Source organism: Chlamydotis macqueenii, chromosome Z, assembly GCF_036417535.1.
Source record: "Chlamydotis macqueenii isolate bChlMac1 chromosome Z, bChlMac1.mat, whole genome shotgun sequence".
In the NCBI taxonomy this organism is placed as follows: domain Eukaryota; kingdom Metazoa; phylum Chordata; class Aves; order Otidiformes; family Otididae; genus Chlamydotis; species Chlamydotis macqueenii.
The window spans coordinates 53,845,903-53,859,110 of record NC_141593.1 but is presented as its reverse complement, the minus strand read 5'-3'; the positions used below and the strand labels follow the sequence as shown (position 1 = coordinate 53,859,110).

General features: G+C 37.3%; 1 protein-coding gene across 1 annotated transcript in view; it reads left to right on the top strand.

Annotated features, from left to right (window-relative positions):
* Positions 1-13,208, top strand: part of ADAMTS19 (ADAM metallopeptidase with thrombospondin type 1 motif 19) — a 150,432-nt gene that overhangs the window by 121,409 nt on the left and 15,815 nt on the right. Inside the window, exons 19-21 of the mRNA XM_086770465.1 lie at positions 2,533-2,668; positions 5,033-5,237; positions 7,114-7,266. Of these exons, the coding sequence (XP_086626591.1) occupies positions 2,533-2,668; positions 5,033-5,237; positions 7,114-7,266 (494 nt within the window). The remainder of the gene's footprint in view (positions 1-2,532; positions 2,669-5,032; positions 5,238-7,113; positions 7,267-13,208) is intronic.

Genomic DNA, 13,208 nt, shown 5'->3' with positions numbered 1-13,208 from the left:
TAACAAAGTAAATTCAGGATGCAGTTTCCAAGAAGAAATACAAGTGCAAGAGCTAGAACAAGAATAGAAAGTTCATATGCATTCCACTCTGTGTTTGGAACTATTGAAGATAAATGATCTGTAAAAGACATTTCAAACTACAGAAAAGCTGAACCCCAGTCTCAGATCAAATATGTACAGTTAGTAACATGAGCCGAAGATGATCCAGAAACATATGGAACAAATATTACAACAGCAGATATTAGTATGCTGATGTGATATTTTTCCTATGTTTATGTTTATAAACTATAAAAAATGTTAATTTGGAAGAACAAAATACGATTATAAAAACAAATATTGGAACATGAACAGTATTACCGTCACAAAATCCTTTAGAATTCCTGTTTAGAAGCTGTTTATTCAAATAGGTAATTACACTGAAAAAATACTTCAGAGTTTTTTAATGAATGCAACCTATAGAGATCTGTTCATACCTTGTGCAATTAGTCAGACTTACACTTTGAATATTGTATTGATTTTTCATACCTGTCCTGATTACAACCTTGACAGTCATGGTTGCTCTGATCAGCAGTTCTGAAAACTGCTGTGCACCTTGTGATTGAATAAGAAGGCCTGGAAACGCTTTACTTTCTCATAACAGCAGCAAAAGGAACACAGTGTTCTACCTCCTTTGACTCTGTGAACAATCCTGGTGTCATGACAGATTACTGTAGTTTCCATAAACATGGATTTTGTGGTTTGGTAAGAAAGCTTCTTCCCTGAAGGTATTTTGTACGTGGTACTAGTAGCATCCTCTGTTTCTTAGTAGTGCATTTGTATTCACTTGGAGTATTCATGCTTTTTACAGTTTTCTGAAGTATTTTTAGAATAATTTTAATGCTACCACAACCTCTCATTATTGCCCCAAATATTTCTAAAGTGACTTATCATCTGGAGAAGTCTTAAAGTGCAGTATGTCGGTAATTTATTCTACATTAACACTTAAATAAATATTTAAGTGTTTTACTATAGTGTTTATTTATCATATTTTTCTCTTGTAACTGGCTTTCATTTTTGTTATTGTCTAAAATAACTGAGCTGATACAAAGTTCCATAAAAGGTATTTTTACTGCAAATATTCTGAAATGCATGTCCAAGATTTTTCTTTACTTTAGACAAAAGCATTTTAACTGTTCTTTTAGTTCTTGGCTCAAATATGACCAATAATGACATTTAAATGCTGCAGCTTGTACCCTGTGTAAATATTTATGTTTCAATTTTTAACATCAATATTTTGATGAATCCAATTAAATAATATAACAATTATTGGTAGTTTTTCTTAAATGTTTGAAGTGTGTGTCAGGATGAAACTATCGATAAAGCCATGTAGGTTTGTGCATCTTTATATATGTAACTGGTCTGCGACCTCCTCTGTTGCAGGAAAGTTTTATTTGTGTGCAAGAGAATACAAATACACAGATGTATATGTAAATGCAGAAAGAACTGCCAAACATTTCAAATCCTGTGTATGATAGATTAGTTGCATGTGCCCTCATGTACACAAGCACCATGTAAGATTTTAGCTGTGGTCACACACATAATGCACATTTATAACTTGACTGCTCCATCCGCAGGCACATTCTGACCGCTGGTGAACACTGCCTGCTTAAGTCTGACCCGCTTATGCACGCACCCTGTTTGTCAGTAGACTTCCAGATAGAAAGAGAGCATAAAAAGTAACCATAGGAACAAATGGTTATCAAGCTGTTTTCTCCTAAATGAAGTCTTTAGTTTAAGGATTGCTAGTTTTCTAAAAATTGGGCTCCAGTCTAAGTACAAGTTACTCCTTGTGGTAGGAATTAGGTTAAATTCTGATTTCTGATGCTTCCAGCTTCGAGAGACATCAGGCTCCAACCCACCCATCAGGGCAAGGTTTCTGTAGAGAACATGCACTAGGTCTCTGCCAGCAGTACCCACCTTCCTAAATTATTGCCCTACAGATCAGGTCAGCTACGTGGCCTCTTTAATTCACGGGGGATAGTGCAGGCTCCTTACTGAAGGTTGCATGTGCTCATTCCCTTTGTCTGAGTGCTGGTCACGCCTGCCAGTATAATGCTAAACCAGGCAGAACTACTAGGCTCGAACAAGACAGAGACTTGTCATTCCTTTCTTTATTTTATGTACTAATGAACAACCATACTTTTCAATGTAATTTTTTTGCAAACTTTTCTCAATGCCAAGGTCTCAGTGGTTGAGAAAGAAACAATCATTCCAGTAAGACTAAGGATTTGGCCTATCAATAGTTACAGAAATAAAGCAGCAATACTCCATTGACAGTGCTGTGCAAATATTTGATTAGAAAATCACATTGTTCGTTACAAAACTTGCTATCTCTCATGCTCCCTGTTAGCTTTGATTTTCTTGCGCAAGTTTTATAGTTCTTTTAGCCAAACCGTACATGAAATAGCTGTATCTGGTAAAGATACGTTTGTCCTTTTTTAAAAAAGTTGCATATTCCTGGTTTCCTCACATACCTGCTTTATTTTTTACTAGGTGAAAGAAAGACAACAGTCTCTTGCACAAAGATTATGAACAAGAATATCAGTCTTGTGGACAACAAGAAGTGCAAATATTTAACAAAACCTGAACCACAGATCCGCAAGTGCAATGAGCAGCCATGCCAGACCAGGTAATAGTGATTTGGTTAAATTAAACTGTAGTATCTAGGTGTACAAATCTTAAGAGCTAAGAGAGATGACTGCCCCTGGCAATCAATGTGCAGTAAATACATAGATCCAAAAGGCTATATTGCAAAATATAGGGAAAAACAAAACACTGGCTGTTGTTTCCCCTGAGTTTTAATGAAAGAAAGCTCTTATGCACCATGCCTAAATTGATTCTTGTTCAATAAAGCAGCTCAGGAGGAGCTCTCACAGACTGATGTATACAATGACATTGAAATTTAAATGCTATTTATATAAAGATTGATTTAATCCCTGCTTTTAATTAATTATATATTTTAGTGCTTTGTTCAATCAGGGTTTCGCTCCTTTAAAAGCTCTCGGTAAGCTCAGGGTGCACTAAGTAGTAAATAAATAAATAAAAATCTGTGAATTAGGTTTTCTACATTGATGCATCTTGAAGTATGGAGAGCCTTCCCCTCGCTCCTCTCCTCCCTCTTCCCCAACCCTTTGTAAATGCTCAATAGGCATAATTAGACTCTGATGGTGAAAAGGTAGAAGAAGCAGGAGGAGCTTTTTTGCTCTGAATTTCACCCCAGGAGGCAGCTGCAGCACGCAGCCTGTGGCCTGTGAAGCCCACCTCACTTGGTGTCCCTGCAGCAGAGCTGGCTGCCTGCTCTTTGCACTGCCTGGCCAGGCTGGCACAGTGACTCATTTCAGAGTTTGCCATCCTGTTTCCATATGGCAGCTAAGAATTATGAGTAAGGAAGTCCCCAAGTATTGTGTGGACTTGTGTAAATTATCTGCTGCCTTTCAAGGGAGGGGAGAGCAGCTAGCAGCAGTAGACTAACATCCCCAGGATCACCTGCTGTGATAGGTCTACGGAAGTCATCTGGAGGAGAGGTAGATGGTATTTTTAAAGAAAACAATGCGAAGTAAATAAAATGCAAGTATTGAACCAGAAGACATAGCTTTCTTGGAAAGGATGAAATACTGAAATTGATAAAATGCAAATTATGATACATTTTAAATAAGACCAAACCAGTCAGGTTTGGACTTTCCCGGACTAGGGCATCACACTTTGGAGGGATCATTTGTGTTTCATTATATACATGCTTGAGTAGATCTTTATTTTATTTTATTAACATGACTGTGCACTTGAAGGATAGAAAGGATAGAAGAATCTGATCTTTTTCTGAGCCATTGTCAACTATATATTTTGAATGTTCTCTACTTTTTCCAGCTTATTAAATGAAACATTTTAAATGTTGCTAATTGGCAGTCAGAGACGCTGTGCTGAGACATACAGAAAGATACCATGATGCTTAACTTACATATCCAGTTTTTAATACAGTGTTAGTATTAATAACGATGTTTGTAATAATAATTACAAAATTATTAATAATCGTGCTGAATTATTACAAAACAAATATTGTTAGCTTTCAACAGAAACTTAACTAAAGCATAAGCTTGCGTAACTGGTTGTTTGTTAGTGGCACTTGAAGAAGTATCTTAAACTCTATTGCATTATCTTGACACATTGTGATTTGTAAATTGAGTCTCTGGACTGATAATAAAAAAACCTTATTTAAATGTTTTATTTTCAGCAAATGTGTGCCAGAAGGTAGGTCAGAACAGATTTGTTAAATCACAGTTTCCTAAAACCTCTCCCTTGCAATCTAAGTCTCCTTAGAGACTTAGATTGTATACTGCATCGGTGGCAGAGCTGTTTGATTTTTCAGGGCACATGGCCATAGTCTGGAGCTGCAGAACATTTGGGGAAAATTATGTTCTAGAACGATTGCTCTCCATGTATGTGAGCCCTGCCAAGCTGCGTCAGCCTTCCTTGCTGGTTGGATTAAAACCAGACAACTTGAGTTAGGCCTGACCCTGAAGAACATGAAGAAGTCTGAGCTTTTACACTTCCTCCAGAACAACGGGCCTTTCACACGAGTGATTCTGTCTCACAACTGAGTGTTTTCAAAGAATGCTGGACTTTACATGCATGGCGTGCACTTGACATATAGATAGCCCTATAGATAGAGAGTAGCAGACAGGCTGATCAGTGATCTGTCATCTTAAAAATGTATGTGTATTTTGGAGCTTTTCTAATTGGAATTATAATAGGAGAATACTGTGAAAACATAGGGACAGTGGGCTGGGGAATGAAATTATATGAACATTATCATCTTATTTAATGTAAAATGTGTTAGATTAATAAGTAATCCATTAACAAAGTGAAGTTAAAAGGAGACAGAAAATAAGCAACTATATCTTGAGTGTACGTACGGGTAAGCAAGAGAGTAAGATGATGTGATGGTACTTTTCCCTTCCTGATTTCTTGTTACTTCATTGCCTGTATTTCTTTGTAGATGGATGATGACTGAGTGGACTCCATGTTCAAGGACATGTGGAAAAGGGACCCAGAACAGACAAGTAGCCTGCACACAGCAGCTCAGAAATGGGACTCTGATCAGAGCTAGGGAGAGGGATTGCCTTGGGCCAAAGCCTGCTTCTGCACAGCGCTGTGAAGGCCAGGACTGCATGACTGTGTGGGAGGCAGGAGTCTGGTCTGAGGTGCTGCCTTTATTTATACAAATAGTCCGTAATGATTATTTATGCCTTACTATTTTCTGGGAATATGATTTTTTGAGCAGCAAGTGGCACAGCTCAGCCTAATGGTTTTCACGGTCCTCATGCAGTGATTTGGCAAATGGATCAGGGACTAGGAAAACCAGCCCTGTAGAACTACTACATTTTACCTAGTTAATGTCCTGGAACAGTTTCTTTTGGCCAGATTTCAAGCACGTTTAATCAAGTATATCCAGACTGTAGTAATGGGTAACTAGGGGTAAGTGGAATTAAGGCCATCACTTATCAGCTACTGGACCTTAGGTTCAGGGTGGGAACATCTCTGACATACTTTTGTACGAAGGGATGTTGATCGGCCGATGGTTGCTGCCATTCTGCTTCAGAGAGGCTTCCTTTGCAAAGAAGGACATTTCCTTCCCTTCCTCTCTCTTCTCACCTCTTTTTCCAAGAACAGCACGAGCAGGGGGCAAAAAGGCTTGTAAATAACACAATTTCACATACATTACATCCTGAAGCATTGCTGTAGAATGTAATGATTATTCAAAAAGCTTTACTAATTTAAGATATTTTAATGTGCATGTCCATTTGGCTTTCTTGTTCTGAAAAGCTATACTACTTCAAAAAGTAATTGACTGTGGAGGACGAAGAGTGTTGTTATTACTGCCATCTGGACAAACTGAAGAGTTTATTTGGAGCTTCTCCCTCCATTGGAGTAGCAAAGGCAATTCTGATTGCCTCCCATACCAGAAGCTGTGCTATGGGTCCCTCCGGGTTGAAAATATGAATAGCAGCTGCTGAATGTGGGTGTCCCTTCTTTGAGCTCCTCTGCTCAGCAGCACCCCTTGATCCTCAAGCAAGAAAGAACTAAGACGTAGGGAATGCTTTCCAAGATGAGAAGCAGATGCTAAGGTAAAGATAAGAGAAGTAAATAGCAGCAGTTCTTGGTTTGGTACACAGAGGTTTATAATGCAAGGGCTGGCTGTGAGAAGAATGGTATTCACTTACAGAGGTGTGAGAAAGAAGCCCAGATTGGTTAGTTGGTTTGCTTTACTTGAGACATGAGAAATAAGCAAGCATGTTTTTGTTGGAAGCAATAAATATATTTTGAAGAGTGAGGTGTTTCCTGTGGCCATTCCTACTATCACCATTATGTTGGAAGCTAGCCATTACTGCTTCCTGCGGTTATAATGAGTGGCAAATGAGTGTTTTGATCTGCAAGCAGTGGGATGATCAAAAGCAGTTATAATGTTTTGAGAAGGAAATGGCATAATTTTTGGCAGTGTAGGTGGGAATGGTGGAAAAAAAAACATAGATTAAGACCTTCTGTGCAACTCGGAGAATTTTCTCATTCTGTATATGCAGTAACTTTGAATTTTCAAATTCAATCTGGATTCTTGCATAGTTTTAGAATGTTTACTTTTCCATTTTAACTTTTTTCCCTCCAAAAGAAAGATCTATTAGACACTAGTAGAATTTTTCTGAAGTTGCTTTCTATCTTATTCTTACGAAAACTTAGATTTTCTTTCATTATATTTCCTTTCATTTCTAGAACAAAGATTGCCTGATATTTTCAGTATAACATTTTGCATTCACTTAATTATAACTTTTCAGAAATTTTCTTATCCAAAAGCCTTTACCTTTTTTTTAGCTGAAAATGCAAACATTTTCATTCTGCACCATAAGGAATTTTTGTTCTTTTTTTAGTTTTTAACAAATCCAGTGTCTATATAATTGAAGATTAGAGGTCAGGAAATCACTGAAGCATTGAAACATTTATGTTAGCCTGGCAGAGGTCATTAAAAGGGGATAAAATGGGGTAACTGACTTTTGTAGAAACCTGAAAAACATCTTTTTCCAACAGTGCTCTGTAAAGTGTGGTAAGGGAGTACGGCATCGGACTGTGAGGTGCACCAATCCCCGCAAGAAATGTGTTTTGTCCACAAGACCTAAAGAAGCAGAGGACTGTGAGGACTATTCCAAATGCTACATCTGGAGAATGGGAGACTGGTCTAAGGTAAGGCATCCTTGTTACTAGCGCCCCACAGCATAACACATTTTGCAAGCTGAATTCCTTGTAAGATTGCTTTTATCACAAGTGTAGGAGTCACTCAGCTGAGGGAACAATCAAGCTACAAAAAAAAACGCCACAACCCAAAACATGTAGTCACACTGACACCATAGTATATATAAAAATCAGAAATATGAAGAAAGCATGAGATGAATCTTCAGTATTATGCAAATCTGGTGTAAATTTACTGTTGTCAGTAGGCAGGCAAACAACTCCAGAAACTGCAGCTCACTCCAACCTCACAGTTTGCACATTTCATTAATCTGTGTTTGCACATTTTATTTGTGTTTCCAATAAGTTACAGCCTTCAGCCTTATAAGGAAGCACCTTTAGCCTATTAAATTTCCATATAGACTATTTAATATCTAGGAGGCATCTGTTACTGTCTATTCTGAACACCTGACGTAGCTGTCAGTACATTATTTGCTTGGCATGTGAGTTTTGATTTCAGTGAGGTTCATAAGCATAGGCCAAACTGTAACAGAAAATGTTGGTTAGATCTGTGATTAAGTGTTTTATTGGACTGGGACCTTGAACATCTGATACAGTTTTGAATATCCAAAACATGCTGAAATGCTGAAATTCTGAAATTGAACCTTAAAAGTCAAGGTTTTCTCTTGCCGTATCACAGACCATACTTTAGCAGACAGATTATAATAATTTTTTTCCCCCTTGCCTCTCCTCATAATTTTGCACACAACACTTCTACTTTCAGTGCCTAACATTATTCAAGCAGTTTTTAACTTTCTTGTATGGAGAAGTATTTAATGTATTTTTAGTTGTCTTTCATGTGATGTAACAGCTGGAAACAAGGACTAAAGCCAGCAGTGTATGACTAGCCAGCCTTCCAAGAATTAGCAGCAAGTACTCTGTGGGCAACTAGTGTTTCATAGAATTCTGCTTGGGAGCTCCTTTTTTTATGACGATGGGGTACAAATTGTCACTATCACATTACTATTTATTCCATTTTCTTTACCGTTTTCACATTTAAAGGGTAATGTCAAATGATTTTTTTTTTTTTACAGCAGTGATCATTTAAAATATTTGGAAATATTTTGGAACAGCCTCACAAAAGCGAGGCTACCTTAGTTACCTCCAAAGCACAAAGTAGTATAACCATTAATTTTTTAAACAACAGAAGCAACTAACTGCAATTAGCAGGGTTACTTTTACAAGAGGATATGTTTGGCAACAAAATTTAGTATTTGCATTTCCATACCACAGAATTGCAGTAACAAGCTGCATCATTTAGCACTAGCACAGGCAGGGATTAGACTATGGAGAAATGACCACCTGCTTTCTTAGTTGATGTAGTCATTCAAATCGGGATTGCTGACGCTATGTGGGGATGCTTAGACAGTTACACAGTGTTCCCAGTGCCTTCTGGCGAAAAGAAGAGTTTTATTCTGTAATTCAGTACTTTTCACAAACATCCATGTCATAGATGAATGTACAAGAACTTACTTCTTCCTATTTAAAATTTACTGACATCTTGTATGTTCTGCTTTCCTCCTACAGTCAAAGCTGTAACACTGTCACCTAAATTGTCCTTTAAACTTCAAAATCAGGAGATGAGGAAATATTTCATCTGGAATTGTCAAAACCTTTTGAACAGTTAATACACAGCCTGACTGTGACTTTTGCACCTGAGATTTTCCAAGATTTATACCAAATAATAGATACTTTAATTTCTCTACAGAGACATGAGTTCAATTTAAAATATACTTGGATTTTCCTTTTTTTTCCCTTTTATATTCTCTTTTGTTGCTAGAGTACATAGCAACATGAAGTCATGGCATACATGTTAATATATCTGCAATGGGGAAAACAAGTGGAAAGCTCAGATAAATGTTAATCTTTGTTCACTGTTTGTTTCTAACTCAGAGGTTCAGTGCAGCCTTCTGTGTTCACTGTTTTTACTCTTTAGGATTGTTCTTGACGTTGACAGAAGGCTGTTCCTTTAGGCATAGCCAAGTTCCCCCAAGCTAATGCCAAGACTTGGCTTGAAAAATTTAAATGACGCTTCTCACACATTGAAACAAGAGGCTTAATGTGATCCTTACTGGCTCTGCTGCTCCCCTTGAACTCCTAAGGCATAATTTTAAATGAAGCTTAAATTGCAGTATTACTGAAAAGATAACATTATTAGTAATCGTAGTAGTGCTGTAATGGAGTTAATTTGCTTTAGAGGTACAATCACATAGAGATCAAATAATTATTCTCAATGTTTTAACAATAATACCAAGATCAAAGAAAAATTACAAACTCTAATAGGTCAATAAACATATTGAGAGTTCTAAAATTCTGACTTAATTTAAAAGTATGCTGTATAACCTGGACTGTATGCAGCACTAAACTCCATAATAGCTCGTAAGTCAGCAAGGTGGCTCAATATGCTAAACATTGCTGTTCTTAACATGAGTTGAGCTCTGTGCCTGCCCTTGTGAGGAAAATGAGTATGATGAGAAAGTAAAGAATAAGGGCTCAAATTATGCTTCTGAAGGCAGCACTTGGCAACATTACCCATTACATTGTCTTTTCCCATCCTTGGAATACCATTGTTAATGTTAATGTAAAGGTTACCTTCAGATGAAGAAAGCTCACCACATCTACTACAACGCCAGTCAGGATAAGGCATAGCTCAGTCTTATTAGCAGCAGTGTCCTTTACCAAATTTCCCATTGCCACCCATTTGAAGGCTATACGAGAACAGGGTCATGCTCAGAGGAATTCATCATCTAAGGATAAGCGAGTAGACAGGGGAGAGGTGAAAAGAAATGCATGTGAACTGCATGCTTACACATCTACCTGGCTTACTAGAGAACTTCATGTCATTGTAGAAGTCAGTCTCCAAAAAAGACCTAAATGTCAACAGCACAGGAGGCTCTAAGGGCAGGTCTAGGGTACTTTATGTAGGAAGCTGTGTATTTTTTTTGGTTACTATCTAGAATCTTCAGAACATTGGTGGAATAAATGAAGCATGAGAGGCTAGACGAATTTTGGAAGGAAGAATAATTTGGAGAGTGGGTTTTGAAAACCATCATTAAAAACTTAAGTTTGATAAGACGTTATACTAGAAACTTTTGGAGAGATTCTGCAAGGGATAATAGGATCAAAATAATAGGTAACAGAGTAGAACTTGGGAGCAGCCATTTGTAAGATGTGAGAAAAATAAACTATGTGTGTATAGGAGGTCAGAGAAGATAATATGGTATAAGTTCTAAAATGATATTTGGCTATGGAAACTGGAAAGAGAATGCATTCAGTAGAAAATAAATAAGCAGTAGCAGCAGAATTTCTAAATAGTATCTATTTGTTAGACCAGAGATGCAGAGGAGTCAAATATGACACCTGGGATACCGGTCCCAATGATTGGGATCGAGCTCGCTTTGTCTTTAGCCTGAAGAAGCAAAAACGGCAAAGAAAGATCAATTTGCTTTTTTTTTTTTTTTCCAGTGAGTCTGAAAGGACATCTGAAGCAACTGCTTGGTTTTTATACCAGTGAGTCCTAGAATTCATGGCCTATTCCAAATTATTTAAGACAGTGCATGCAGTGCTTTCTAGAGAGAGTGTGTGTGTCAGGGGGAAGTCAAGTCTCCAGCTGTTGGTAGGACACAGAATGCACCCAACAGGTCACAGAGAGATCTCCCAATTGAGTGGTACAAAAAGCAGCTGTCAGTGATGATTGCTTCTCTTCAGTCCCAATCAAAGAACATGTGAAAATGGAGAAAGAAAAAAAAAATTTTTTTTTTTGCCAACTATTCAACAACATGGGGCATTCAATTTTTAAACTGTGTGCTTAAACATTTAAACAACCTCTACATTTCCATAGCAAATAGACTCAACTGATTTTGTCTCCTTCAGTTAAAAAGAAATTGAATTTGGATAATATTAATGTTACAGTTTTACTGACAAGGTAATTAGCCTTGGTTTTATTCTTTGGATCTCCATTCAACATTGTTAGCTCCTTTAGATTCTAGGAACAGAACAGTGTTGGCCACGAGTCAAAATACGACACTATTAATAGATTTATGGACAAAAAAATTATGTGACTTCTATGAAATAATAGCAGTCTAAATAATACTGGCATACTGTTAATAACTTTTATATAAACTTAATTATACAGTTAGTGTCCAGCAAATGAGATATGTCTTTGTTTCAGAAATGAAGTATGAATAAATCATATGGAAGATGTCAATATAATGCAATGAGAATGGGGAGGTTTTTGTACATTTCTAACCAGTCCTGTAATATTAACATAATTTGTTTCAGATAAAGTGGGTTTTTTTGTAGATCAATGTGCTGTTATATTTTGCCTGGAATAAATGTAATGTCATGTTAGTTTCTAGGAAACCAGAACAAGGCCACCCTTAATAATAGGCAAAAGCACTGATAAGACTGGAAAGGATTTTAGAAGTAGACATTCCCTATTTTGCACACACAAAATTATACATAGATGGGAAATTCTGGTATCTGTATAACACTTAGATCTACGGAACATCTTTGCTAGTTTTTTGGTACAAGCCTCTTGAGGCTAAGCAAAGTTTCTGGGAATGCCAAACTGGAATCAAAAGGTAATTATGGGCGGATGTTGTGTTGTTTCTGGAATTGCATTATCTGTAAGTGGGGTTATATTAGAAGAAAATTAAGTTGTGGTACATCAATAGTTCCCATAAGGACTGAGCCCTGCTAGGCCCTATAGGAAAACAAACCAAGAACAAACAAGAACAAAAGAAGTTTAGCTCCTGCTGAAAAATGCTTGCAGTTTTATCTGACAAGTGACTTGGTAGAGGTAGAACTATATAATCAAATAGATAATGAAAAGGAAAAGAAAGAAAAAAACATTTTAAATCCACCTGATAACAGCTACTCTTTTTTTTTCCTATGCATCCTAGGAGAGAGTCTCAAGCAGAAGGTACAGCCTTTATACATTTGTTTTGAATGTTCCCTTCAAGAAGTAAACAAGTGAGTGCCTATAATGACCTTCTCATGGGGTACAAGAGATGGTATAATGCAAGAAGAAGGGAAACAGATGAAAAAAAAAAAAAACAATCCACATAGCTAGAAGAGGATGCCTGGAAGTTGGCAGCATATAGCAGAGGCAAATACAGCCCCATGCTCAAGCAGGTCTGTACAGCCACAGTCTCGTTGTGTGCTGTACAGCATGTTGCAGGGTGCCATCTGAGAGAGTGGTAGGGAGACAGAGAAGATTCACTTACACAGCCACTGCTGTTGCCTTTCTGAGAAAGGAAAGGGTAACGTTGATGAATTCAGCAATTGTATGAAATTGCTTTGGACTGTGCTGATGGTTTTGAGGGACACATGCTGAGGTACATGCTAGGGATGCAAATCAGTAGTGAAAAGGTTCATTTCTAAGTCACATTCATAAACATTAACAGAGAGAGGAAATCTAGGAAATTCCAGAAGTAAAGGAGACCCAAAATATACCTTAAAAAGGTGGGTATTCCTTATTTCCCTGGTGCTAGAAGGAGAATGATGAAAATGCTGCTGAAATAGATAAATGAGTTAGTTAGTATTAATACGCAGTCATAGACTTTGAACCTTTGGGAACCTGTACAAATTTTCTGGGCATTCCTTCCAGACATACGCTCTGCAGTTCTACCTGCAGCCTGAAACCATAGGTATTAGCAAAGCAATCTGTCTGCTATTTGCCTTATCGGCATTTGGCACTCCTTAAAATTGACAGGTATGATTGACTGGACTCTGGCTTACTGGAATGAGAAAGATCTGTCTATATCATCAAAGCAGATTTCTGTTTCTAGTGAAGCAGAAATTTCTGTGTCAGTTGGCACGGATTTTAAAAAACTTTTCACTATAAAATGTAGTCCATTTTATCTTGAGTAGACTGTAGATATTGATGCTGTACA